The 27,174-nt window shown below is 56.8% G+C and overlaps 1 protein-coding gene across 2 annotated transcripts; it reads left to right on the top strand.

The window, feature by feature from the left end:
* The first annotated feature begins 970 nt into the window (after window positions 1-970).
* ASS1 (argininosuccinate synthase 1) lies at window positions 971-27,174 on the top strand. 2 transcript variants are annotated; one of them, XM_053996713.1, is made up of 15 exons: window positions 971-1,004; window positions 3,410-3,521; window positions 4,018-4,086; window positions 4,323-4,511; window positions 6,315-6,371; window positions 6,793-6,867; window positions 9,786-9,856; window positions 10,246-10,276; window positions 14,088-14,178; window positions 16,016-16,100; window positions 17,087-17,151; window positions 21,020-21,151; window positions 24,740-24,896; window positions 26,377-26,442; window positions 26,949-27,174. In XM_053996713.1, exons 2-15 carry the CDS (start codon window positions 3,414-3,416, stop codon window positions 27,001-27,003), a joined length of 1,251 nt encoding a protein of 416 aa, XP_053852688.1. In that variant the 5' UTR covers window positions 971-1,004; window positions 3,410-3,413; the 3' UTR covers window positions 27,004-27,174. The 2 variants fall into 2 exon arrangements, with proteins under 2 accessions (XP_053852688.1, XP_053852690.1); XM_053996715.1 differs by having other exon boundaries at window positions 983-1,000.

The raw sequence follows: 27,174 nt of genomic DNA, 5'->3' as shown, positions 1-27,174 counted from the left end.
GAAGGCAGCTTCTTTCAGTGTGTGGGAGAATTCCCAGGGCTTTGGACACCTCCCTGCCTGGCCTTGGACCATAAAAGGGAGGTTGTCTGGATGTAGCAATGCCAGAAGGCCAATGTCCAGCCCTGAAGGTCCAATCCTGCCCTAGTGTCAAGCCCCTCAAGCAGCAAGAGCAGGATGTGGCCTCTCTGCCCATGGTGAAGATGGAGGCTGCTCCCTAAACACTGTTTCAGTCCTAGCTGATGCTGTGGGATGTGGGCTGCTGGCCCCAGGAGACACGAGCCCACAGCCACCAGGGCTGGGCCATAGAGGCTGATGGTGGCCGTGCACCTCCCGTGGTCAGATCCCGTCACTGGAGCTGGCTCTTGCTGCACCTGTCTGAGATTCCCCTAAACATCTCTGTCCTTTGGGATGGAGCTTTCCTGTCCTCCAAAGCCAGGTCTGCTGTGGGTCTGGGGTGCTCTGAGGATGTGTGAGGGGGGAAAGGTGAGTTTGGCCCCATGGACAGCCCTCTGCCCCATCCCCTCCTGTCCACCCTGGCTCCTGCATTGCCTCCTGATGGAGGTTCAAATAAATCCAACCTTCCCCCTCCTTGCTGGCCTGGGGGGGAAAGTCAGGTGCTGCAGAGCACCATCTCTCCTCTGCCCCCATTTTCCCACTCCTCGGGGGCAGGTGACTCCGTGGAGTCCCCCAGGGGCGATGACACCCGTGGGTGCTCTGTGGAGGTCGCTGAGGAGGTCAGGAGCGGGGGGAGAGCTGTGGCAGCACCCAGAGCAGCCAGGCAGGGGTTGGGGCTGGGCACTGGTGCCATCCCGGCCCGGGGACAGCTTCTCCCCCTGTTCTGCGGGGCAGGAGGAGCGCAGGGCCTCTTGCGGGTTCGGTGCCCGAGGGGGGACTGTCCTGCGGCGGCTCCGCCCGCCTGCGCCCGGTATAAAGGAGCAGGAGGAGGGGGAGGATGCTCCAGGCACCGGGCCAGAGCACCGAGGGCAGCCGGACACCAGGAGTGCGTGAGTGTGGGCACGGCACGGGGGGAGAGGGGAAAGGAGGACCTTTGCCTTGGGGGATGTCCCCTCAACCTGTCTGTCCCATTTCCATCCACCCACGGGTGTCCCCCAGCCCTGGGAGCAGGGCAGTGGGGTGCCAGCCCCTTCCCAGCGCAGTGCAGACTGCAGTAAAGCCTTCCTAGCTCAGTTTGGGATGGGTGGGGAGTTTCCAAGTGAGTCCCATTTCCTTGAGGGTCCCCTTGGCCACCCTCAGGGAGGGGAACTGAGACCTCAGCCGGTACCACCTCGTGCCCTCTCCCCTCTGGGGATTTTGGGGGGCAGGATGGGACCTCCACGAGGTGGAGGAGTGATGCTGAAGAAAACCCCAGCAGCACTGAGCACATGCCTCTGCTGCTGGAAAGGCTGTTCCTGTCCCTCCTGCCTGCCTTTGCCCCTGTCCTTGCCCCTCCTGCCTGTCCCTGCCTCTCCTGCCTGCTCCATCCCAGCCCACAGGCAGCAGCCCGGCTGGCAAAGACAGTTCTTCTCTTCACCAAAGTTTCAGGCTTTTTATTCTCCTCCCTCTTTCTATTTATTGCTTGGTTTTAGAACCGAAAGCATGGTGCTCCTTTGGTGTAGGGCAGCCCCAGTCTCTCCAGTAAAATCCCTGCCCCAACTCACACGGAAATTGCTACAGAATAATAATAAGGGCTGAGAAAGTCCCGACGCGTTTCCCTTCAGCGAGCTTTGTTTGCTCTGATTTATTGCCACCGAGCATTGAAACTTCGGGGCTCTCCCTTCCTTGGCAGGCGGGTTTGGCACGAGCCTTGCTTCCAGAGCTGGGAACACTGCTGGTCCCACCCCCTTTCTGGGATGCAGGATGCGTCTCCAGGACAAAGTGCCCCAGGCCCTTCGGGCATTGCGACACTGGGACGCGTCTGAGCAGGCAAAAGTTGGAGACATTTCCCTATCGCCCTGCTGGGCCACTTGTAGAGCGAGTGTGCCTGGTCCCGGAGGTGCTTACTCAGGCTGGCATCCACAACAGCAATGCTGGTGGCCACGGCGAGGATGGGTTTGGGACTAAAGGAGGGAAGTTGTCTCAAAAGGAGCCGCAGGCGCAGCGTCAGGGTTGGGCTGGGCCGTTTTGGGAACTGCCAGCGCCTTCCTGTAAATGCCCCGGTGAGGAAGGGACGGCTGGAGCTCGCTGGGCAGGGACCCAGCTCGGCACAGCCACGGGGAACGAGCAGGGAAATGCTGCTTGCACAAGCCTGGGCACCGGGCGCTGCCTGCGCGGCAACCCGACGGGCACGGGCAGGCTCGGGGAGCCGGAGGGAAGGGTACGGGGCTGCCAGACCCCTTTGTTCCTCAGCAAGAAGCCGGCAGAAGCAGGGCAGAGCTGCCTCTGGCTTGCTCCGAGCTTTAGCCCGTGGGATGCTGGCTCTGCACCGCGCTGGCAGCACCGTGGGGCTGGGGCACGCCCCGGGATAACCGCATCCCGCTGGGAGAGGCGCTGGGTGGGCCAGCCCCGAGCGGCAGGCACGGCGCCCTCCCGGCCTGCAGGAGCAGGATTGTGCTGACTTGGCAGCAGCACTGTGAAAGTTGCTCAGGACAGGGCTTGGCCGGCTCCACGTCTGCCTCCCCCGGCCAAGGGTCAGCTGGCATCGCCTCTTCTTGGGGCCCTGGGATTCACAGCCTGGCCCGGGGACTGCAGGGACAGTCTGGAGCCCCTTCCTGCCCGGGACCCCCAACCTCCCCCTGAGATCGAGCTGCTGCATCCTCCTGTTGTTGGCTGAAGTCCTGGATATCCTTGGCTGGAGGATGAGGGGTGCAGAATCCCCACTCAGGTGTTTGGTGCTGGCAGAAAACACAACTGTGCAGCACAATAAGAACAAATGCCCTGTAAGCATTAATTAGACCTGGGGCTGGGCTGGGCTCTAGGGGATGCTGCCAAGGCCCCCAGCCATTGCTGGTCCTGATGGGCACTGGGAGCTGAGCCCGTGGCAGCTCTGCAGAGGGCTGGGACGTGCTGGGTTGTGCCAGAGCAAGGCATTGAGCTGTACCTCTGCCAGGGCCGGGCGCCTGCGCCTGAGCCCTGGCCCCCCAGCATTGCAGGGCACGTGCAGAGCGTGGGGCAGGCTGTGCTGGGGCTGCCAGCATGGAGAAAAGGTAAGAGTAAAACCACCCTCCTGGCTGCCCTGGGCTCCTCCGTTGTCCAGCCACCTTAGGGTGCGCAGGTTGGTGCACGGGCAGGGTGTCCTCCCTGGCTGAGAGCCACAACCTGGCCATGGTCACAGTGCTGTGGCTTTTCCGCTCACCCCCAGCCCTGCCCTGGCTCCCTGCAGCCCGGGAGAAGCTGATCCTTCCTGGTGCCATGGCTGATGGCTGCAGTAAGGGCAGGAGCTTCATGACCCCCTTTTCCTTTGCTCTGGCAGCACCATGGCTCAGTCCAAGGGCACAGTGGTCCTGGCCTACAGCGGGGGGCTCGACACCTCCTGCATCCTGGTGTGGCTGAAGGAGCAGGGCTACGACGTTGTCGCCTACCTGGTGAGCTCTGCGCTGAGCCCTGTCACAGGAACCCTGTCCCTGGGGACTGGGGGTGCAGGGGGTGCTGGGCCATTGGTCTGGGGGGGCTTGGGTGAGCAATGGGGGTCCTTCTGTGTGTGTGTGTCTCTGTGTGTGTGTGTGCACCCTGTGGTGGTGACCCTGCTCGCACTGGTTAACCATGGCCCAGCTCACTGCTGCTCTGATGAGTGCCAGCCCTGTGTGGCACAGCTTGTCCCTGCCAGCTAATGACCCTCTGCTAATGAAGGCAGGGAATCAGGGCAGAGCCAAGGGGGCTTGGCAGAGCGGGGTATGGCCCTGAGATATCCACCTCAAGGGGTGGAACTCTCCTCCTGCCCGTCCTGGGTGTCCTCAAGCCCAGCCACCACAGACTCTGTCATGCCATGCACGATGCTCTGTGCCAAACTGGGCTTGTTCTGGGTTTTTTGGTCTTGTTTCACAGTGAGTCTTTTTTTTTTTTTTTTTTACTGCTTTCCAGGCCAACATTGGGCAGAAGGAAGATTTTGAGGCAGCACGAAAGAAAGCGCTGGCACTGGGGGCCAAGAAGGTAACAGTGTCCCTCCCCTTGTTCCCCACCATGGGGGTGAACCCTGGGGTGTCACACACCCCGGAGAGGGGATCGTGCCAATGAGAAATCCCTTCTCCAGAGGTTTTGCCCCAAAGCCTTTTAGCGACGTTTAGGAAAAGAGAGGCAAAGAGACTTTTTTGCCGCGCTGCTCCTAAAGCTCCAGAGGAGTGGGTTTCCCCTGTAGCAACCCTTGCAGAGGGTCCCTCTGCCGGCAGGTTTACATCGAGGACGTCAGCAGGGAGTTCGTGGAGAAGTTCATCTGGCCGGCAGTCCAGGCCAACGCGCTCTACGAGGATCGGTACCTGCTGGGCACAGCCCTGGCACGGCCCTGCATCGCCCGCGGGCTCGTGGGCATCGCCCAGCAGGAGGGAGCCCAGTATGTCGCCCACGGGGCCACGGGCAAGGTGAGGGGAGACACGGGCACCGGGCAGGGACGGCTCGAGGTGCTTGGATGGGGGAGCTGCTCGGTCTGCAGGCCAAGCTGTGGGTGCCAGGAGGGGCGCACAGGGTGTTTTGTGGGGACTGTGCAAAACTCAGCCGTGTTTCGACACTTCCTCCTCTCTTCTGGGATTTCGGTGCCCAATTTCGGTTCCGTCTCGCTGTTGGGAAGGCAGGAGTCACAGCTGAACACTCTGTGTCTGGCAGCAATTTCAAAATCCTGAGGCTTCCCGGGCTAGGAGCCGGCTGAGACTGAGCCAGCACAACCTGGCATGGTTAGGGGCGTCCTGGAATAGCTGCGACTGTCGCAGATTCTGTCCCTATTCCTGTCCCCATTCCTGGCTCTCCCGGTCGCTGTCCCCATTCCTGTCCCTGTCCCGGTTGTTCTGGTCCCTGTCGCCGCTGGCCGCAGGGAGGACACTTTGCCGCTAGAGGCAGCCAGAGACCGTGGAAAAGGGATGCTCGGTGCCAGCCCCTTCCTGGAGAGGGGGAATCCCCCTCGAGGAGCGTGGTGGGGGCGTGGGACCTGTGAGACGTGACCGTGGGTCACCCCCGGCACCTCCAGCCGCTGCCCCGCCCGGGGCGGGGACACCTGGGGCAGGTGAGGGCTCAGTGGGTGAACCCAGGACCTGCCGGGTGCCTCCTCCTCTCCCCACAGCCCGTGCCTTGGGCTAAGGCGAGGTGACTCCCTGGGGGGATCGCAATGGGTTTGGGGGTCCCCACGGTGGGGACTCTGCTAGAAAGGGGATGTTAAATGCAGCCAGGAGACCCCAGCACCCAGGAGATGGGGCAGAGGGGCAGCTGGGGGGCTAAATGACCAGAATTACTCTCTCCCCTGCTGCAACCGGGTCCCTGCACCCCTTTCTGTCCATCTTATCCATCCCCAGCAAGCTTTTCTTCAAAGCTCCCGCTCAGAGATGCCCTGGAGTAACACACCCCCAACTCCATGGTGTCCCCTCTGCTCCCAGGTGCCGCCAGCCATCCCTGCTGGCAGGAGCACCCTCGGTGGCTGCACTCCCCAAGCCATTAAGCCGCGGGCACAGGCAGGGACTGACTGCCGGTAACTCGACCCGGCTGCAGAGCCTTAAATGGGACCATCTGGGGTGTCCCCGCTGCCGAGCAGATGGACGAGTTCTGAGCCCGTGAGGGAAATGAGAGCTCGGCTGGATGTACTTGCCTGTGTGTAATAGTCCTCTGGGAATGCCCAGCCCGGTGTAAATGTATCCTCCAGGCCCATGGCAGGGAAGTGGGGGTCCTTGCACCCCTTGGTGAGGGTGGAAAATAGGTTTCAGTGAGTGCTATTCCCTTGGAAGTGCTCCTAATTCCCAGCCTTCCTACTGCTCCTTGCCCCTTCCCAGCTACCTGGACTCATTAGTGGGATCTAATCAGCAAGGGCCAATTAAGGTAAAGGGAGGTTTTGAGCTATTTAATTATGAGCTGCTGCATCCCTCTGCTCACTGTGGTCTTACCCCCACCTTGCCCTCTTCCCTCTTCGTCCTTTGATGTCTTTGGGGGGAAAAATCCCCAAATCTGGTTTGAACACACAGCTATCAGGAGCTACAGGAAAGGTGGCTTGGGGTTCCAACCAGCCGTAGAGATGGACCAGGAGTGATCCCATGGGGCAGAGGGTCCTTGCCCTCTGTGCCCAAGGTTTCCAACACCACCAGGGGAGCTGCGACTGGAGCCAAGCAGCTCCTCAGAGGCTGAGTGTGTGTGTTGTCACACCCTGGGCTGGGGTGACCCCTCAGCACCTCCCTTTCCTGTTTCAGGGCAATGACCAGGTTCGGTTTGAGCTCAGCTGCTATGCCCTGTGTCCCAAGATCAAGGTAAGGCACCCAAAACCCAAATGCCCTGCCTCCCCACTGCCGGGCTCCTGGCCCCTCTGCAGCTGGTGGGAATTCTGTTTTAACACCGATGCAAACGGCCCTGCCTCACTTTAACAAGCCACCAGCTGCACGCAGCGACGTTTTGGCATTTCAGGGGACTGTAATGATCCTTAATTGACCTATTTTTACCCCAAACACCACGAGGCCACAGAGGAAACAGTACCAAGGCAGCTGCTGGATAATCGATGCTGCCTGTTTCCCTTTGCATGCAGTGCCTGGTTAGGGTCGGGGTTTGGTTTACTCCCACCTTGTGCTGAGAGATTAAATTTCAGCTGGGGGACCAACATCCTGTGGGTCTTGGCTCCCAGGGGCTACAAGAGGGCAGGGGGCTTCTCATCTCATGCTCCTGCTCTCCTGCCAGGTTGTTGCGCCGTGGAGGCTGCCCGAGTTTTACCAACGCTTCCCTGGACGCCGTGAGCTGATGGATTATGCCAAGGTAGGAGCTGCTGTGGGGTGGCCACAAGATGCCCAGGGCAGCAGATGTGCTCAGAGTGGCTATGAAAGCTCAGGGTAGCCCTGGGATTCTTGGAGTGACCATGGATCACAGGATGCTTGCCGTGACTTGGCAGGTGCCAGCAGCACACCCTGCACAACATCCCTGCAGCACCACTTAGAAGCTTCCTGGTCAGAGTTGCCCCCATCCCCCTTTCCTCTATTTTTTTTTTTTTCCTCCTTCCTTTCTGAAGGCCCCATAATTACCTGGCAATTAGTTGTAACCCGCTTTCCAAGGAAACGGGTCCCAGCTCTCTGACTTGTGTAACAGACAAAGCAAATACATTCACCTTTGTTGTCCCTTCCTTTTTGAAGTACAAGTTACAATAAAACATATTAGAAGTTTTGCATCAGGTTTTTATGTGCCCACCAGGGTACCTTTCTTTTTTAGCGACTTCATGGAAATGCTTGACAACTCGGCTCAATCAATCAAAAGGGAAAAGTCAGCTCTGTGCATAAACCAGAAAATTGCTTCAGTTTTTAAATAGCTGCCACCGAAGCTGCCTGGGTAATCTCTGGGAAGGCGAGGTGTGGAGCTGGAGGGATGTGGCGTGGGGTGAGGAGCCCTCCGAGCCCATTAGGGCTGCCGGGAGAGAGTGGTGTGTTGAGGATTGTGTTTGCCATCTGCCGTTGTATTATGAGGGGGAGAGTTTACGAGAGCTTTCCATATGTTGCCAAACAAATTGTCAAATAGGGGAGTTATTAAGAGCGCCACGGTTTTATTATATGGAAAATGGAACATGTGTTTTGGGTTTGGGGGTTTTGTTTGGTTGTGGGGATTGTTTTGTTTGTTTGGAAGTGGGGGGGGGAAAGGGAAATGAAATGGATTGGGGCCCCATTCCAAGAGCAAAAGGTTGTGGGGTGAGGGTTTAAGTACTTTTCAGTCTTTGGTTATCTGTTACAAAAAAAAAAAAAAAAAAAAAAAAAAAGGTGGTTTCCCTTCTTTTTCACCCTGAGGAGAGGGAGATGCATGGCCAGGTCCTTTGAGCACATGCATGTGCTCACCTTGGTGCTGGGGGAATTAGAAAATGATGATGTTTGGGGCTCCATTGGTGCCAGGGAAAGTGAGGCTCTGTTTCACTGTGGCACAGCTCTTTCCATGGATTTGCTGCCCAGGGGCTGAAGCCAGCCTTGCTCTGGCAGCACATCTGTGCCAGTGGCTGCTTCATTCTCACACACCTTAATGAGAATGGCCAAACCCTCCTGCTGCCACAGGCAGAGCCAGGTGAAGCTGAGAACAAAATCCCTCTCTGGTGCTGGCACCTTTGGCTCCAGCAAAGGCTGCCTAGGCTCTGTAGGTATTTGGTCTGGCCTTGGAGGATCCTCTTTGAAATGGGGTGAGGATGGGCTGGGCAGCACTGGCTTCCCCATCTGCCAGGAGAGGGCTGGCTGAGGGCACAAGCCAGCTCAAGGTCACTGGTCATCTGAAAGATGGATCTGTACACCCCAGGTGAGATGGGTGTGCCAGTGGTGGGTCTCTTCTCACAAATACAAGATAGGGCAAGAGGAAATGGCCTTAAGTTGTGCCAGAGGAGGCTTAGGTTGGATAATGGGGGGTCTCAGCAGGCCCTATGCTAGAATTATGGTAGGGAACCAGCAAATCAGAACCCATGAGTCTGAGGCCATGTCCCCCCAGGAGCAGGGCTGTGAGTCAGTCCCTCTGCATCATTAGGAGATCTCAGAACCCTGTTCCCACCTCAGGTGATGGCTTGACAGCTGTGGTGCAACAACCACGAGCATTTCCTTCCCCTGTTCCTGGCAAACAAGAAATGTCCACTCAGCCCTTGGTCCTCTGTCCCCAGCTGAGCCCTGACTGCTGTCCCTGCTGTGGTGACACTGAAATGCCAGAGCTGCCCAGCAGTGCACAGGCTGTACAGACACATCAAGGCTCAGTGGGAGCCGCTGTCCCCATCCCTGTCGTGCCATGGCCATCCCACAGCCAGCACACTGTGGCTCGGTGTCCCAGCAGGGTGGGTGACGTCCCCTCTGCTCCAGTTGTCAGCCTGCTGCCGTCGCCTCTCCTGCTAATTCCCCCACGTATTCACCTTGTTTTCACAGGCAATTTCCCCCATTGAAATGTCAGGGGATAAATGGCACACTGGTGACCTTGTTAGGGACCAGGCTCAGCGCTGCACATCGTGCTGGGCTGGCAGCTGCTGTGGGGCCACACGTCCCTGGGCATGGCATGCTCGAGGTGCCTGGGCTCAGAGGGACACTGAGCCTGCTTGGGGTGTATCTGCTTCACCATGTGTTTGCACGAGGCTGTGAGGATGTGCTGCTGTCCCCTCATGACAGAGCATTTGTCCTCTTTAGGGTCTAGAGCATCCTGTGGGTTTGGGGACTCAGATCCCTGTGTCACCTCCCCTTGCTGAGAAGCCTGGCTGGGGGAATCGTAGAATCATGGAATATTTTGAGTTGGAAGGGACCCACAGGGTCAACGAGTTCAGTTCCTGGCCCTGCAAAGAACATCCCAACAATCCCACCACATACCTGAGAGCATTGCACTGTCCTGGCCCTGGAGCTAGGAAAAGCAGACAACATCTGTGCTGGTGTCCCCATGTCTGGGGTTCACAGGGTGCTCTGGGACCCTTTCTCAGCCTGTGGCAAGGCTGGGATGGCCATTCTCCCCCAGGCCAGCCACACTGTGTCCCTGATGTCCCTGTTGAGGTGCCCTTTGTGGTGGGAGCTGACGTTGCTCAGGGTCTCAGGGACATGGGAGTCCACCTCACTCTGTGCTGCCCTGCTGGTGGCCATGGGTTGTGCCTTTGTGCTTTTGGGGCTGATCCTGCTGGGAACCAGCATGGATGAGGGTTGGCTTTCCCTACAGGCTGTCTTATCCTCACTCTCCCTTTCAATTGGCAGAAACATGGGATCCCAGTGCCCGTGACACCTCAGACGCCGTGGAGCATGGATGAGAACCTAATGCACATCAGGTGAGGAGCTGGGCAGGTGGGGAGCTCCTATGAGGTGAAGACCTGGGATCCGGAGCCCCAATCCCGTCCAGCCTACATGTCCAGAACGGCCCTTTGCACATCCCAGGCTGCCCCACCACATGCTGACCACGGGTGACACCAAATCCTCCACTCTCCCTTTCTGTCTGGTTGTCCACATTCCAAGTGGCAGCATTCATCTCCTGGACTCTCCTAAGCCTGGCTCTCCTCTCAGGGTTGCTGCTCAAATGCTCTGGAAATCCCTGAAGTGTTCATAATGTCCATCCTCATGGGGTGGGTGGGAGCGGGGGGTCTCATCCCATAGGGTGGGTTTTGGGGTTGCAAGTTGCAGGTGCTGCAGTGACTTCTCTCTCCTCTCCTGCCTGCTGCAGCTACGAAGCCGGGATCCTGGAGAACCCCAAGGTAATCGATCACAGCCGCCCTGCCAGCACGGCAGCCACGGGGCCGGGGGCGTCTCGTGTATTTGCAGCCTAATTGGAAATTTCACGGCGGGGCCGTCCGTGTGTGCGGGGAGGCTCCGCCGCCGCCCCGGCCCCTCCGCCTCCCCCGGCACGTTAATCGCCGCCAGCCTGAACAGGGGAAGGGACAGTGTCGCGGGGCAGCATTAAAGGTGCTGCTGAGAGTCAGAGCTGGTGGCGGGTGGCAGAGGTTCGGCGTGTCCCCTGCAGCTCGCCCAGCCCTCCTTGCTTTGCCAGCCCGCTCTCCATGGGGCTGTGGGGTAAAACCTCCCGTTGGATGGGTGGTGTTGGAGACACCCACGGGGCCACCAGCTCTGGCTACCAAGAGGGACTTGGGGCAGGGCGCTGCCGGTGACAGCGCCACATCTCCGGCCACTCCGAGCCGTGCCCGCGGTCCTGCTGGCCCTGCCTGCGCCGTTCACGCTCCAGCGGGTCACGGCGCCCGGCCGCTATTTAAACTATCTATTTAAACTATCCATCAGCCCTAATTAGACAGCCCGGGGAGAGGAGGGGAAGGCAGGCGCAGAGCGAGCGGAGCCGCTGGAGCTCCGTGCCCGCAGCCGGCTCCCGCAGCGGGGCTGACGCGTGCCTGCGGCGGGGAGGGAGGAACAGGAAGGTGGAGAGGGGGTCCCGCTCCTCCTCTGGTGCCCTCCAGAGGGGTGTCTGTGGGTCAGGCTTCGCAGAACCGGGTTCCCGTGGGGTGTTCTCCTCACGGAGCGTGGTCGGCACCGGGATGGCTGTTCACGGCTTTAGCTGAAGGTGGCACGGGACTGACCCGCGCCCATCCTGACCCAGCCCGCCGCACCCAGCGCCTCTCCTCTCCTCCCGCACTCCCCAGGCTCTGCCAAGCCCGCTCCCTTCCCAAACCCCGCTTGGAAATCGGGGCTGAGCAGTGCCCTGACCCCATCCCCGAGCATCCTCTGCTCGGGCACCTCACCCCGTGACAGCGCTGGGAGGTGGCTTCCTGGAGCGCGGTGTCACTGCTGTCACTGTCACTGCTGTCCCCTTCCCGGCCCGGGAAGCGGTGCTGGGCACAAGGTGGCCGTGGCAAGATCCGGGGTGCCAGGCACGGCGGGCTCCCCTCCCCAAGCCCCCGGGACCTGCCAAACGCAGGGATTTGAAAGCAGATGGTTGAGCTATTTTCTGCCTCTGTGAGGCCCGATTGAAGGGCAATGAGGCAGCTAATGTGGAGAAAGATAGAAATTTACTTGCTTTAACTTCATATGGCACTCTGAAAGAGTTCATTCAGTCCCGGGCACAACAATATCAGCCGGATGAATAAACCATTTGCGGCATCGATAGCTCTGCATCATGGTTTACTTCATGGACCATTTGCTTCCAATTTCTTCTCTTCTTGCCCCGTTTTTCTTGCTTCTTTCTTCCCCCCTCCCTCTCTCACTTTCCACACACTCTTCCCTTTTTTTTCCCTTTCCCCCCCCCACTTTTTTTTTTCCTCTCTTGCCTTTAAAGATGACATTGCAGGACTAGCCCCCCTGCGGGGAGGGATAAATAGAAGGCATTGATACACTGCAACAAACTATTTGTCATTTGAACTGTGCTTTTAGGAGAGAGAATAAAAAGAGGACAGACTCACACCGTAATGATGGAATGCAAGCCAAATGTCACTTTTTATTTCTATTTAGTTATTTTATTTAATAGGGGTTTTCATAGTTGGCTCGGAAAATTGGAAACTACCTGACTTTGACTTCCAATGTTTAGTAAAGAGTTTTTAATACTTTCCGGTATTTTTTCTCTCACCCCCCTGCACCTTTTCCTTTTGAACTCAAAGTTTTTCATCATCTCTCACAGGTTCATCTAGTTAATAAGTGTGATCAGGGCTAGGAAAGGCCAGACGATGTAAAATTGAAATCCACAGCCCGTGTAATCTGTGCGTGGGGGCACGGGGGAGATGCGCCTGCCTGCCAACGCCTGTCCCTTAAAACGAGGGAAAGGGACAAAAATGACATTAAATGGGAACTGAGGAGGGGTTTGCTGCAGTGAGTGCTTGGGTAGCTATGTCTGTATTCCCAGGATTCGGCTGTGGCTGGTGTTGGGATGTGCACCCCGAGGTTTGGGGTGAGGCAGGGGTCCCCTCCCAGTGTGGAGGCTGGGATGGGGTACTTGCAGCTGTGTGGGGTTCCCTCAGGTGCTGGCAGTGGTTCAGCAAATATAAATATATTTGGACAAAAAATAATTGAAGTTTTCACTAAAATTCTTGTTGTTGCCTGTCTGGAGAAAAAAATTAGATGAAAACTTCTTCTGTAGAGAAATTACTTTTCCATTTAAGAAGCTTATTTTTTTTTAAGCAGCGATCACTTTTGGTTGGATTATTATGGGGCTTTTTTTCCTAACTTGCTTTATACCTTATAATTTTTTTCCTTGCTGGAATGCAAGAGAAGGGAGGAAAAGGGACATTTAAAGGTCATCCCAAACTATTCCATGATTTGATTAAGTGAACGGAAGAACTGTGCTTCTAAAAGGAAAAGAGGAACAGGGAGAGCATGGGCCAGGCATTGGGAGGTTGGGTGCAGGCAGGGCCCCCCTAGCCAGAGATACGCAGAGCTCCAGCTCTGTCCAGCTGGGTTTAGTGGGGAAATACCGGTTTGCCACCTTTTAAAAGGGTGCGTGACTCTCCGTGGTGCTGCAGAGCCTTGGGTGCTCTGTGCCTCCATTCCCCCTCCACCTCCTGGAGCTGTGGCTGGGTGGGGAGTCCCTCTGGAGGCAGGAGTTTACAAACACAGATCTGAAAGTATTTTGGGGTCAGCCTGTGCAGTCGCATCATGGGTGAGTGCTGAGGGGCCATGTGAAATTGCAAAGCATTTGTTCTCCGGGACGGAAAGCTTTTTTATATTACATTTCCCGCCCCCCCTCCCCCCACCCCCGCTTCTTCTGGCACGCACTTCAATTGCAGCAATTCACCATCGGCACCCGAGCCTCTGCTGGCCTGGCTCTGATGGAGATAAGATGCCTCTTCCCTATAAATCTCAGGGAAAAAAAAATATATATACATAAAGGTTGATGTGCTCTGAAATGGGTTTTTGCTTTGCTGCTCTATTTTCCCCCGTGTGTATTAACCCCGGGGACACCATGAAAGAGCCGGTGTGCCGGGAGCACCTGCTGGGGTCAGGCCTCCTCATTAGTTTTTTCGGTCAGCGCCGAATAAGCCCGGCCGCGGTGCGGGGACGTGCGGGCGCCCGCCCGCCCCGCCGCTCGCTGCCAGCGCCCTGCTTTTCCCTGCCTGACTTGCTTCTCCTCAGCCATCCCGCCTCCAGCTGTGGGGGCGTTGGAGGAAAAGATGAGATCAAGTTGAGGGGAAAAATTGGCTGATTCTGCCAACCCCTTTGTTCCCGGGGCCCCCGGTAAGCGTCGGTGCTGTGCCGTGCTGGTCGTGTGCTTTGGGCTGGGGGATGCACCCCTGGGAAGGGGATGTGCTTTGGGCTGGGGGATGCACCCCTGGGAAGGGGATGTGCTTTGGGATGGGGATTGCACCCCTGGGAAGGGGATGTGCTTTGGGATAGGGGATGCACCCCTGGGAAGGGGATGTGCTTTGGGATAGGGGATGCACCCCTGGGAAGGGGATGTGCTTTGGGATAGGGGATGCACCCCTGGGAAGGGGATGTGCTTTGGGATAGGGGATGCACCCCTGGGAAGGGGATGTGCTTTGGGATGGGGATTGCACTCCGGGGTTGTGGCTGCCAGCAGTGTTGGCCATGGCAATGTCACTGACTGCCCCTCTTCTCTCCCTCTCCCTGCAGAATCAGGCTCCTCCTGGGCTCTACACCAAGACCTGTGATCCAGCCAACTCTCCTGACACCCCAGACGTGCTGGAGATCCAGTTTGAGCGGGGTAAGAGCCTCCTTGCTGCCAGGCCCTGGGCCCCCAAGACAAGCCCCACTTCCCAGCCAGGACTGGGCTTCTCTGGCAGCTGGGAGCATCCCCAGGGTGGGAGCAGATGGGTGGGCCCTGACTCATGACATCGGGGCTGAGGATGGTGCCTGCAGCACACCAGGGCTCTCTGTGGTGTACAGAGGGTCTGCTTAGATCTCAGGGGCTTTCTGGGATGAGAGTGGGAAGGGGTCTGAGCTCCCTCACCTGCAGTGGGCACAGGGTCCCCCCCCTCCTGCAGGTGGCTCTGAGGGCATGCAGGTGATGCTGGCCAGGGTGACAGCTGGGGAGCTGCTCAGCAGGATTTGGCTGGTGATGCTCTCACGAAGGAGACAGGGACGCTCCATGGCATCCCTGGGGACGCTCCATGGCATCCCTGGGGACACACGGCAGGGCCCAGCCCCAGGGCCAGCACTGACCAGGGGACACTGGGCAGCACCTCCACCTCTGCCAGCCACGGCCATCCCCGTGCCACCATCCATCCTGGCAGCAGCGGCGAGCCCAGCACAGGCTGGGGGGAGACCCTGCCGGGAGGGGACACCCCCTCCCCACCGCCAGCCTCCCTGCTCCATTATAATGATCCCCCTGCAAGGAGCAGCCCCCCTCCCGGCAGCCCATTCAGCCCCTAGTTAATTTATTTGAAGTTTTAATCTAATTATTAACTATTTCAAAGGCTAAGCAGCTTTCAGCAACAACAGCCCCGACAACGTCGGCTCTTCGCCGAGCGGACCCCGGCCAATATCCCGGTGGAGGATGCGGAGAGAAAGAGCCGGGGCGAGGGGAGGGCGCGGGGTGGGGGGGCCCACGCCGAGAAGCAGCTTAAGGTTCATTATTGCCGCGAGTTTACATTTAATAGCAATTTACAACTGAGTTTATAAACCCCTGGAAAATAGGGGGTTTAAGGGGGGGGCAGTGGGGGGGAGCTGACAGCCCCCATCACTAGACAGGGCTCTTGCGGGCGCCTATATAATAAAGACTAGAAAGGGAGGCATTGAGGCTGATTGGCAACTGATAGTGCGTTAAATGGTAATGAGGAGGGCAGATGGAGGGGGGATTAGCCTCCAACTCCGCACCGCTTTTCTTTGTGGGCTCCGCAGCCCCCTTGTCAGCTTCCTAATACATTTATTGCTCATTTCACACCGCTAAAGAAAAATGCCTCTTTCTATTCAGCATCCCCCCCCCCTCCACCACCACCCCGCTCTGCTTTGCTCCTTCCCGCTGCCTTAAAAAAAAAAAAAAAAAAAAAAAAAAATTAAGGGGGGGAAAAAAAAAAAAAGAAAAGGTGCAATAATTAATTCATGGCGGGGAGCACCCCGCCGCGGGGTGCGTGTGCGTGCGTGTGCGAGCAGCCGTGCCCCGGTGTGGGGGTCCCCCCCAGACACCCCCCATGCTGGCGAGGGGAGGAGGGGGGGGCACACATTTGTCACTCTGTCCCCCCTCCCCAGCAAGGGCTGGTGGGACAGAAGGTGCTGCGCTGTAAGACAATTGCGGAGCGTGAAATTCAATTAGTTAAGGGCCTGGTTGCAATTTCACAGGCCCTAAAAAAAAAAAGAGAGGGAGGAGAGAGAGGAAAAGGAGGGGGTGACGTTTTTATGGCCTTTTTTATTTATTTATTTCGCTCCTCTCCCGAGGTGGGTCCCCCTCCCCTCGCCTCCCCCTCGCACCAGCTTGGATATGCCTTTTTAAGAAGTTATTTAGAGTTCATATCTGTCACATCTATTTAACGCCCACGGGATGATGTTCCGGGGGGATCCTGACACTGGCTGATCCTGCCCATCCTCTCTCCCCGCCTCTGCAGGTGTCCCAGTGAAGGTCACCAACACTGGGGACGGAGCCACTCGTTCCTCGGCCCTGGAGCTCTTTGTGTACCTGAACGACATCGCGTGAGTGCCACCCTGTCCGGCCGGCAGAGGGGACAAGGGCAGCGTCCCCAGGGTACCCAGCGTGGGGTGGGAGCAGGATGCTCACAGCAGACACGACCTGACGAGCCCAGGGATGGTCCCAGCTGGGTCCCAGTTGTGCCACAAATGCCAGCAAGCAGAGCTGGGCACCGAGGCCAGGAGCACGAGGGTATAAATACCTCAGGGTTTTGCTCAGTGGGTGTCAGGAGGATTCAAAAGTTCTCTGGGCTGCCTCTGTGCCCAGCTGCCCTTTACTTCTTGTCCCAGCTCAGTTCTGGACCCCCTGCTCCCACATCTTGCCTTGCCCTGTCTCCCTGAGAGGGCTCAGTGTCCTTTTCGTGTGGAGAGTTGACTTTTTTGGGGCATGGAGACCTGCTGGCCAGGCTCATTGCCCTTTTCTATTCCTGTCTCCACAGCAGCAGCTCCTTTGGGGTTTTCTTTCCATTTGCCACCCCATGCCCGATTTCTACTGCTGCTAGCACAGAACCATCCTCAGGAGTTTTCCCAAAAATACAGCAGCACCCATGAGGGCACCCACAAAGGCACCCACTCCTCCTAAGTGCCACCCAGTCCCTGGCCCTCCTCCTTGGTGCCTTTATCCTCCTGGTGCTGAATGGGAATGAACTTTTCCACTTCGTTCGCTTTTTAAATGGTTAATAAGCTGTTTCAAAAGTACTTTGGGAATACAGTTGTGCCATGTCCTGTCTCCTTGCCCAGTTTATTTTCCAGTGGCCCAAGTGCCACGGCTGCCTGCAGTACTGGTGGCCCCAGTGACCAGTGAGGGACTGGTGGGGAGAAAAGTCCATTTCCTTGTCACCTGCCTTATCTGGGGTCCCTACTGATGGTCAGCAGCTCTGGCCAGAGGTTGGCCTGCTGTCATTTGGGGTTTTTCCCCATTGTCCACCCCTCTGACCCACCTGTGTCCCACTGTGGGGCTGGGACTGCTGCAACCTCCCTTCTCCTCACAGGGGCAAGCATGGGGTTGGGCGCATCGACATCGTGGAGAACCGCTTCGTTGGGATGAAGTCCAGAGGTGAGCCTGCCCTGCCCTGAAAAGACAAAAAAAATGGGAAAACCATGGTGGGTGCTCAGTAATCCTGGGGTGCTTTGCTTCAGGTCACACCAGCAGCCCTCAGCCTTTCCCTCCCCATCAGCTTTTGGCAGAGATTTCCCCGTGACAGGGACTCCTGCTGGCAGCAGCCCGGGGGTCCCAGTGCCTCCAGGTGAGACCTGTCCCCACAGCAAACACACCAGGCTGTGGGCTTGCGTGGGGATATGCTCATGGAAAGTCCTGGATGGCGTCAGACTCTCCAATACCTGTACAAACCACAGAAAGCTGATGCAAATTACTGTTTTGATTTTTTTTTAAAAAAAGCAAATGTTTGATTTATCCACACATTTTTGAGTCCATGTCTCCTAATATTGATCTTCCATTGGGATCAATTTCATTGGAAATCTCTGGATGCAGCAAGCTGCCCTGTGCAAAACTAAGTAAGGAGGAGGCTCAGCATCATTTCCCAACTCCTTCCTCCAACACTTTTGTTTTGAATCTCGTTAATACTTTATTAGATGCTTCCTTTCTTTAAAGTTGCCCTCTGTGCAGGACAACAGCAAATATTTTGGTAAGACTAAGCCTGCAGTGTTCCTCCCCACCAGAGGGCAAGAAACAAAACCCCAAATCACTTGATCTGAGTTTGAATAATCATATTAAAACCAAAAGAAGGAAGAAATAAAACCCAACCCCGACCTGCACATGCCAGCCTGTGCATTTGCATGCAGGATGCTGAGTAATTTGTCAAAATCTATTTTATTTTTTTAAGAGCCGCTGACACGCTCTAGTGACCCTTCCAGCATTTAATAATTTCTCTAAACCCCATTTAACTGTCATGTCTGTCTCCCGCGTGACATCGCCGAGCGATCGCTGCCGTGTTCCTGCGCCGCAGGACCGGGGGGTCTGGGGCAGCACCGCGGGGATGAGACCTTGGGGTGGCTCCCCGTGGGGATGAGACCTTAGGGTAGCCTCCCCCATTTGCTTTGAGCATGATCCTGCCCCTGGTTGGCTTTTTGGGATGAAGAGAAACCCCCCAGAAATCTGCTCTGTGGGACGTGCTGCAGGAGAGAGGCAGAGCTGGGATGGGAGCAGGCCAGAGCAGGAGGGTGCTGTGGGCACTGCTCTCTCCCAGGGCTTCGGAGCTCAGGGTGACCCCACCGCTGCCTGGAGCATTTTGGACCCCAAACGGATTTAGGATCAATGGTGCAGGAGATGGGAGCTGGGCTTGGAGGAGACAATCCTTTAAACCCCAGCAGTGTGTGGTCGCCCCGCAGATTTGGGGTTCTGCAGGGGAAACTGAGGCACGGGCAGCAGCATGGCCAGAACCTTCCCCGCGGTGGAGGTGGCAGCGAAGGTGCCTCCTCTTCCTCATCTCCCAGTCCCAGGAAGTCAGAGAAGAGGAAAAATTCATTTGCATTGATTTTTACTAAGCTCCTAATTGGACTTCGTTAAGGCCTAATGGGCGAGGGGCGCATGGAACGCACCAGTTTTTTAAGCCCTATTAACTCGGTTTTGCCGCATTTGTTTTAGTGGGAGGAGGGCGGCTAATTACAGGGTGCCGGGGAGCGCCCCTCCAGCCGCTCGGGGGGCACGGCTCGGCCGGGGGCTGCGGCTGCAGCGGGGGCACGGCCCTGCCTCTCCCTCCCGTTCACATCCTCATTATCAAATTATCTTTTTAACTCCGAAGGGGGGCTAATTAAGTGAAGTAAATGAAATCAGCGGGGAGGAAAAGGGAAGGAGGGGGATGGCCGCTGCCAAAAGCCGAGCGCTGCCGGCGGCTGGGGCTTTTCCTCCCCTTGGCTCTCTCGTCCTTTTTCCCTTTCCTCCTCTGGATGCGCTGAGCTGACGGAGGAGGAAAGCAGAAAACCCCTTCCCTGCAACGAACACATACCAGGCCAAACTCGGCCTCGTGGCTCAGCCTCAGCCCCGGACCAGCGGTAGAAATTTGGGCAGCGTTTTCCCGTGGGCACAGCATCACCCTGCCCTTCCCCTCGGGAAGGCACCACATCCCTTCCTGTCCCGCGGATGACGTCGGGAGTGACAGCCTGCACTCAGCGCAGCAGAATTGCTCGGATGGAGGTGAAGTGACAGCCGAGGTTACAAATTAGAAAATTTTAAGTAGCGGCAGCTGTCTCCTTCGCTGCCTCCCTCCATATCCCCCCTGCTCCGGTCCCCCCTTCCTTAGCAGTAATTATGGGGTGATTGAAGCATCGTTGGGCTGCAGTGCTGACACCTCTGTCTTTTTCCTGTAAACATGGGGAGAGGAAAATAGACACTTGGAGATTATGCGAGTGTCACTTTGAAGGTGTCTCTTGTCTCCTCGGCAGTGGTGAGGCTGGAGAATGGATGTCAGCTGCCCTCCCCTCTGCCCCAGCTGACACGCTCTGGTCCTGTCTCCCAGCACCTTCGGATGAGCAGGAGGTGGGGGTCAAGGCATGTACCCAAATCTTCAGACCAAACTGGCTTTGACATCTCCTAAGGGGAAGGAGAGGGAATATTAATTGTATTAATTGTAATTATATTAATTGTGTTAGTGGTGGGCTCAGCACCACAGTCAGGGGCTGGAGGGGACACAGAGCAGCTCCCTGTGCCCTGTGTCACTGCTGTGCCCATGGGACACTGGGGTTTGGTGTTAACTTGGCTGTTTGTTCCCCCATCCCGAGGGAATGGATGTTTGGTGAACACCTGAGCTGCCCCAGGGACTGGGCTGCACCATCACTGGGGTGGCTGGAGAGGAGGGGCCGGCTCTCCTTTGGGACAGTCAGACTGTGGTCTGTGCCTGTAGGATGCTGAAATCATGGGCACTGCTTGGGATGAGGTCTGATGGAAGAGCCTTGGGCTGCTGCGCTTGTGGCTCCTGTTGTGCCTGTGGGACTGTGGCCACACTGGCACAGGACATGCTGAGCCTGTGCCACTCTCCAGGGCACTGAGAGAGCAGAGCCCGGGGAAGTTCTGAGCCCTGTGGGCTCCCCTCAGCCTCTCTTGGGCTGGTTGGAGACACATGCCCTTCAGTGGGGACAATTTCCTACAGGGTTCCTTTGTGCCCTTTGCCATTCCCGTGACTGCACCACAGCAGATGCCCAGCATTGGAAAGGGACCATCCCTGCAGGCAGGCAGGGGACAGGGACACGCTGATGGAGCAGCCCTGGCTGTGGACAGCTCACAGCCTTTCCCATCACGTATTCACTGCCAGACCAGCTCAGCATTTCCCCACAATATTTCCACCTGCATCCACCACGGACGGGAGAACCGCATGGCCACACTCGTATTTAAACACCAAATAACCACAAAACAAGCCTTGAACAGCTAGAACAAAGGAGCAGCTTGCCGAAATAATTAAGCATCCTCCATCCCCAGGCCTTGTGCGATGGGTGGGGGGGTGGCAGAAGGGACTGGGGGGGCCCTGCCAACCCCAAAGGAGGTTGCCCTCGCAGCCCCTGGGTAGCCTCATTGCCTCCCAGCGGATGCGCAGGGAGAGGAGGGTACTGCAGGCCCTGCGCTCCCCATGCCTGTGCCCCGCTCGTTCTGCTAATTACAGGTTTTCAGCTGCAGACCGTTGGGCACGGATGGGTGGGGGGATCGGTTCCCAAACCCTGTCATTTAGCCTCGTCAGAGTGCCTCTTCAAAGAGGGGAATCTAGAAATTTTCTCCGCAAGGTGCGGAGTGGACTGTCTCGGCCCCAGCATGAATATAATGACAGATGCATTTTACAGCGAGCTGAGACTGAATGCGCTCGACCACGGCTCCTTCTGTCAGCCAAGTCATTATTTTTTGTCATTTGCTGACAGTTTTGGTCTCATTCGTTTCTCTCTCTTTTTCTGCTTTTCCCCCTGCCTGGAAAAATGGCTAGGTATCTATGAGACCCCAGCAGGAACGATCCTATACCATGCACATTTAGATATCGAGGCCTTCACCATGGACCGGGAAGTGAGGAGAATCAAGCAGGGACTCTCCTTGAAATTCTCAGAGCTGGTGTACAACGGTAGGTGCAGTCCAGTCCTGCCACAGCAGCATCCTCCCAGCCTTCCTCCTCATCCTCCCTGCTTGCTGCTGGAGGGTGCAGGTCCCATTGGTTGTAAAATAGAGGTGTGGGTTTTGAGGCTGCTCCTGGGGTTTGGGCTGAGCAAAACCCCACACTGTGCCTGCTTTCCTGCCCAGGGAGCTCCGTGCCTGCCTTTGGGAGGCAATGCCATATTCCATGAGGGCTTGCTCATGGCATCTCTCCCAGCCCAGTGCCAGCACTTCATCCCAACCAGCACATTTGGATGTATTGCACCATCCTTTTGCCCACTCTCACCTTTCCCCAGCTCTCACCTCCAACCCCTTCCACCTCTGCCTTTGCCTCATGCACACTGGGATATGGGGCACCCAAACTTCAATCCCTGCCACGGCATTTGAAGCTGCAGAGCTGTCCCTGTGCCCTGGCAGTGTGGCACAGGGGACTCCGGAGGGATGGAGGGTCCTGGCTGTGCTATGTGGTGCACAGCCCACACAGGGGCACTGCGGGTTGGGGCTCCCGGTCTGGGACAGGACAGCACTGCCTGGAGAGGGCTGGGAGCCATAAGGAACGAGGGGATAGTGGCTCACCCCGGCAGTGAAGGACAGCAGTGAAGCCCTGTGTCCTTCCTCCTGTGGAGCAGCCGCAGCCCCAGACCGTGGGTTGAGTTTGAGGGGTCGCAGCTCAGCGTTTCCCCTGGCCTGGCACCCGGGGAGGAGAACCAGCCCTGCCCTGGGGGCTGCCCCATGGATCCACCCCGACCCAGTCTCTGGTGCTAAGCTGAAGGAAGAAGGATTAACCCAAAATGCCCTAAGCAGGCCCAAAACCCCACTGCCCACCCCTGGGTGCTCGGCTCAGAGCTGTCACCCCTGGAGGCCCCACACCAGGAGATTCCTGCCCCGTGGCCAAACATTTGTCATTTACAGGCCCTGATTTCTCAGCCTCCCAGCTCCTCCTCCCATCACTTCAGGTGTCTCTAACCACAAGGGCTGGGATGATTCCTGTGGGGTCTTCCATGGGAAGACACCCTGGAAATAGCCTGATCCTGGGAGCTCAGGCTTTGGGCAGCAGCAGATCAGGACTGGGTCAGGCTTTTGTCCCCTGCAGTCTCTGGTGCCAGTGCTTGTCACCTTCCCCTCCAAGGACATTTGCTCTTGCATCTTCCTCAGCAACTGGCATTTAATGCCTGAGCCCCTTTGCTGTTTAAATCACATTTTAGGGCCCTGACAGGGGCTGGGGGAGCCTTTGTCACCTTCCTCTTGGATCACAGCCCCTGCCCTCATTCATTCTCCAGTGCCACTCTTGCCTCTGGCCATTTTTATTAGACTTTGACCTGGCCTGCCTTTCTTTTGACTATATATATATATATATATTTTTTTTTTTTTTTCGTAGTTCAGGCATAAACCTATTCGTTTGTTTATTCCTAACCACTCACTTGTTGTGCAGCCACCAGGTTAAAAAGCCACTCGAGGAATCATGGTTTAAATTCTCCCTCCCCACATCTGCCAGGCAGAGGCTGATGTTTCCCTGGCTCCACGTGCAGAATCCCCAGGGATTCCCAGCTTGGTCCTAGACTTCCGTGCCAGCCAATCCTGAATCCAAGGAACAGCCCCAGCAGGGTGCAATAAGCACCCGTGGGTCCCCGTGCCGGAGGCCAGGCTTTCAAGCTCACCTTCCTTTAACACCTCATTATTGCAGCTAGTCCTGTTTTTAGGAGAATTAGTGTTTATCTTCCCCCTGTTCCTATTGATCCCATTGTGGAGGGGTGGCTTTGAAGCCAGTTCCCGTCCTTTCCAGGTGCGGAAATGCCATTGTCCCCCTGCCTGCGCCTTGATTAGGGCAGGATGGTGGGAAGGTCATTAAGGGGGATCGCTTCCAGTGTCTGCAGTGGGGGGTCGGGAGGGGGGGATGCTTCCTCCCACCTGGAGCTGTCAGAGTCAGGATTTAAGCAGCTGGTTATTATTTTAGTGTGTCTGGGGTTTATTTTTACAGGGATTTTTATATCAATCCTGCTATTTGAAGAGTTGTACTTGGAGGGTGGGTACCAAAAAAAGGAGTGTATCTGCCTGGAGCCGGGGTTGCTACTGGCATGGCAGTGCTGATTTCAGGGAAGGGGTGCCCAAAGCCCCCGGCCATGCCGGGGGGGAGCAGCGGAGGGGGGTCAGTTCAGGGAGGTGGGTTTGGTGGGGAGGGGCTGCAGGACCACGGTGCTGTGCCTTGGAACAGACCCCGAGGACAAGGCTGCAGGATACGGCCCTGCTCGGGGGCTGGTGAGGCCAAACAACAAAAGAAATTATTTGTTTCTTTAATGGCTTCGGCCCCAGAGCCCAGCTGGGAAGGGAAAGGTGAGAGGGCACCGGTGCGAGATGGGAGAGATAAAACCGGGGCATGACTGGAGGGCGGTGAATGGGCTCTTTCTTCCTCCACCTCTATCTCCTTCTACATCTCCCAGGCTTTATTCCGGGTCTCCGAGGACTCCCTGGCTAATAACCCCGCTTAGGGACAGGAGGGGCGTGGGGGTGGCAGGCAGGGCCACGGCCCCTCCATGCACCTGCAGTGCCCCCAGGATGTGTTTTGGGGGGCCGGGGTGTGACTGCACATCACCCCAACACCCAGCCTGGGCTTCAGCTCAGGGCATTTGGGTTGCCAGGGGCTGCTGTCCCCACTGGAGCCAGGTTGGGGTTAGATGGAGTTTTCTGGGGTGCCAGCACCGCTTCCCTGTGTCCCACCAGCTCCTCGTGCTGAGGCCACAGTGGGGACAAGTCAAACCTCCCCACGAGTGGCAGCAGGGACAAGCTGAGCCTCCCTGACCTTGGTGGGGGGGGGGGGTTGAGAAGGTAGAGAGCCCACCTGGGGCTGCCCAGACACCTGTGCCCCAAAGCACAGCCCCAGTGCCAGCCCAGGCTGTGTGAGCCGGGGGGAGCACTGCTCTGCATCTGGGATGGGGAATGGGAACTGCTGGGGTGACTGCCCCACTGGGACCCCCATTGCTGAGGGTGCTGGGGGGTGAAGTATTCCTGTGGGGCTGCATCCCCCTGAGCACTGTTCACAGGCTGGGGTTGGCCCTTTGGGGCAGACTCCTACTCTGCCCATCCCAGGGGAGAATGGCTCATCCCTTTCTTGGGGGGCTAGGAGATGATTCCCCCTCCCATTTCTGTGTCCATCTGTCTGTCTCCACCTGGCCTTCCCAAGATGGTGAGTTTTGAGTGGCAATTTCATACCTACTTAACAAATCTTTTCATTTGCATAATCACCCCTGCCCGGCAGAGCTGGAATAAGGATGGCCTCATGGCCTAGTTCTAGTTTGTTCCATCCTCTTCTCCCATCCTGAAGGCCACCAGGGAGAAGGGAAACACCTGAGGTCTCCATCCCTCATGGTTCAACCTGTGTGTGCCAGCATCTCATTTCCCCACCCACTCCTGCAATTCCATCCCTTCCCCTGGAAATTACCCAGGATCTGCCTTGTAAGACTTAGCCTGGGGACCACCCTAGGCTGCCCTGGGGTAGCACCTGGGGTCCCAGGCCCTACTGACCTTCTCCAAGCCCTTTGCTGATCCCATCTCCTGTCCTCAGGCTTCTGGCACAGCCCTGAGTGTGAGTTCCTGCGGGAGTGCATCGGGCGCTCGCAGGAGCCCGTGGTGGGCACCGTGCGCCTGTCCGTCCTCAAGGGCCACGTCTACATCCTGGGCAGGGAGTCCCCACGGTCCCTCTACAACGAGGAGCTGGTGAGGTGAGCAGGGCTGGGGAGGGCAGGGTGGGCAGGAGTGGTGACAGTGAGTCTCCCATCCCATCCCATCCCATCCCATCCCATCCCATCCCATCCCATCCCATCCCATCCCATCCCATCCCATCCCTATCCCGTTCCATTCCCAGTGGCACAGGTGACACCACAGGCCCAGCCCAGCATCCGGCCGAAGCATGAGCCATGTTTTCAAGTCAATATTGGTTTTTTCCCCTCTGGCTTTTCCCTTTTTCTTCGTGTTGTTTTCTCGCTTGCTCGCTTCCCCCCTCAGCCCTCCCTCAACTCCTTTCAATCTCTCTAAACACTTTATAAGCCATAAATACACCCGAATGAGTTTAGATCAGTCGGAGTCAAATTATCTTCTCTCTTTCTCTTCTCTGGCTTTTTTTCCCCCCTTCCCTCCCCCTCAAAATCAACAGCTCCTAATAATCCGTCCCAACCCTTCATTATGCTTTGCACTCTCACTTGGAGAGATTAAATGAATAAAGTATTAAAAAAAAAAAAAAAAGAAAAAGAAAAAAATAGAGGGAAGAAAAAAAAGGAGGATGGAGGGGGGTGGGACGGAGGAAAAAGAGAGAGGGAGAGAAAAGCAGGGGCACTTATTCTCCCTGCGTCTCCAACCATTTTCCTTTTCTTTTTGATTTCTACATCGCTGGTTTGAAAGCCTTTGAGTGACGGCGTCACAGGAACCCGAGAGAAAGCTGTGAGAGGCAGAGCTGTGTGGAAATGCCTCTGCACAGTAGGTAGAAAGTAACGTAATTATAGAGCAGGTCAGAACCACTCGAATGAGCAAAAATAAAAGCACAGAGGTTTTTCTGTAGCCCGTCAGGGGAGGTAAAATCGTTGTAAACTCTTTTTTATTTTTTCTTCTTTATTTCCCTCCACTTCCTCCTTTACGGTTTGTGGTTTCTGGGAAATGAGCCGTGTGTTTTGGGGATGTAGGAAACTGTTGGAGCTGGGATTCAGTGGGTGGCTGCTGCCTTGGGAAAGGGGATGTGCTCAGTGTTGCACTGAGGAATCGGCTGCCAGGTCCATAAACCCCCACCCCAGCGTGGGGCTGTCCCTGCCTGGAGCCCTGTTCGTGCCTGGGGCAGTGTCTCCTGCCCAGGATCCCATCCCTTTTCTAGAGCCATACCTGTAGGATTACTCTGGGACAGGGTGAGCATCCCTGGGCAGTGCCAGAGCACGAGGAGGAAGGGTGAGGATGCACGTGAGGGACCAAGGAGGGAATTTTGGGGCTGTGTCTCTGGCTGGGCCTGTGGAGCCTGGGCATGGCTGAGCCATGTGCCTCTTCCCCAGGGGCTGGCAGGGACCTGACCTGAGCCCCCCGCGGCCACCAGTGGATGAGGGGGCAGCAGCAGGGCAGAGCAGCCAGGTCTGGGGTCCCCCAACATCTTCTCCCTTCCCAAAGGGCAGCCCCGATTCCCCCGGGAATCCCGTGGCAGTGACAGTGCCTTTCTCTCCGCAGCATGAACGTGCAAGGGGACTACGAGCCCGCCGACGCCACCGGCTTCATCAACATCAACTCCCTCAGGTCTGTGGGGTGGAGTGGGACCCTCCCCGATGGGGGGAAAAGCCCCCAGCACCCCGGGGCTCTCCCCTGTCCTCACTCAGGCTCTGGGGGTGAACCAAGCCCCCTTTGCAAGCTCCCCCTGAACAGTGGGGTGCCACCAGCCCTGCCGGTACCAGCCCTGCTTAATTGCAGCCTTCCCCAGCACAGCCAGCCTCGTTATTTTACTTATTTCTCAGACCCCTCCCAACTCCAGGGCTGTAAAACACGCCGCATTTACATAATGGGCTCTTAATTTTTCCGTTGCCCGTTAACTGCTTTGTTCTTCCCGATCCTCCGTGTCCCCCCCGACTCCTCTAAGATTAATTACATTATCTCGTGGGGGGGAAAAAAAAATAATTAAACTGTACAGGCCTTAACAAACGCCTGCTCTTCACGCCCCCTCATTCTGCTTAAATTAATTGAAAGGAAATGTGTGTTCTTACTGTTAATTTACAATTATTTTTTTTTTTTCAAATCCCGGTTTCCAGGCTGAAGGAATATCATCGTCTCCAGAGCAAGGTCACCGTAAAGCAGGATGAATAGCAATCAATCGCACGCGAGCCTCCCGCTCCCCTTTCTAATTCCTCTAAGAAGTAGCACTAATTGTGGTGGCAATTTGTAATTGTAACTCGTCTCCCTGGAGCAGAGTGGCGGCGGAGGTGACGGCTTTGTTACGGGGCTGCAAGTGAAATGCAATCAGAGGGGGGGGAAAAA

Source organism: Vidua macroura, chromosome 21, assembly GCF_024509145.1.
Source record: "Vidua macroura isolate BioBank_ID:100142 chromosome 21, ASM2450914v1, whole genome shotgun sequence".
Classification (NCBI taxonomy): Eukaryota; Metazoa; Chordata; class Aves; order Passeriformes; family Viduidae; genus Vidua; species Vidua macroura.
Note: the sequence above shows the minus strand (reverse complement) of the source record. Positions and strands in the feature narration are given on the sequence as shown.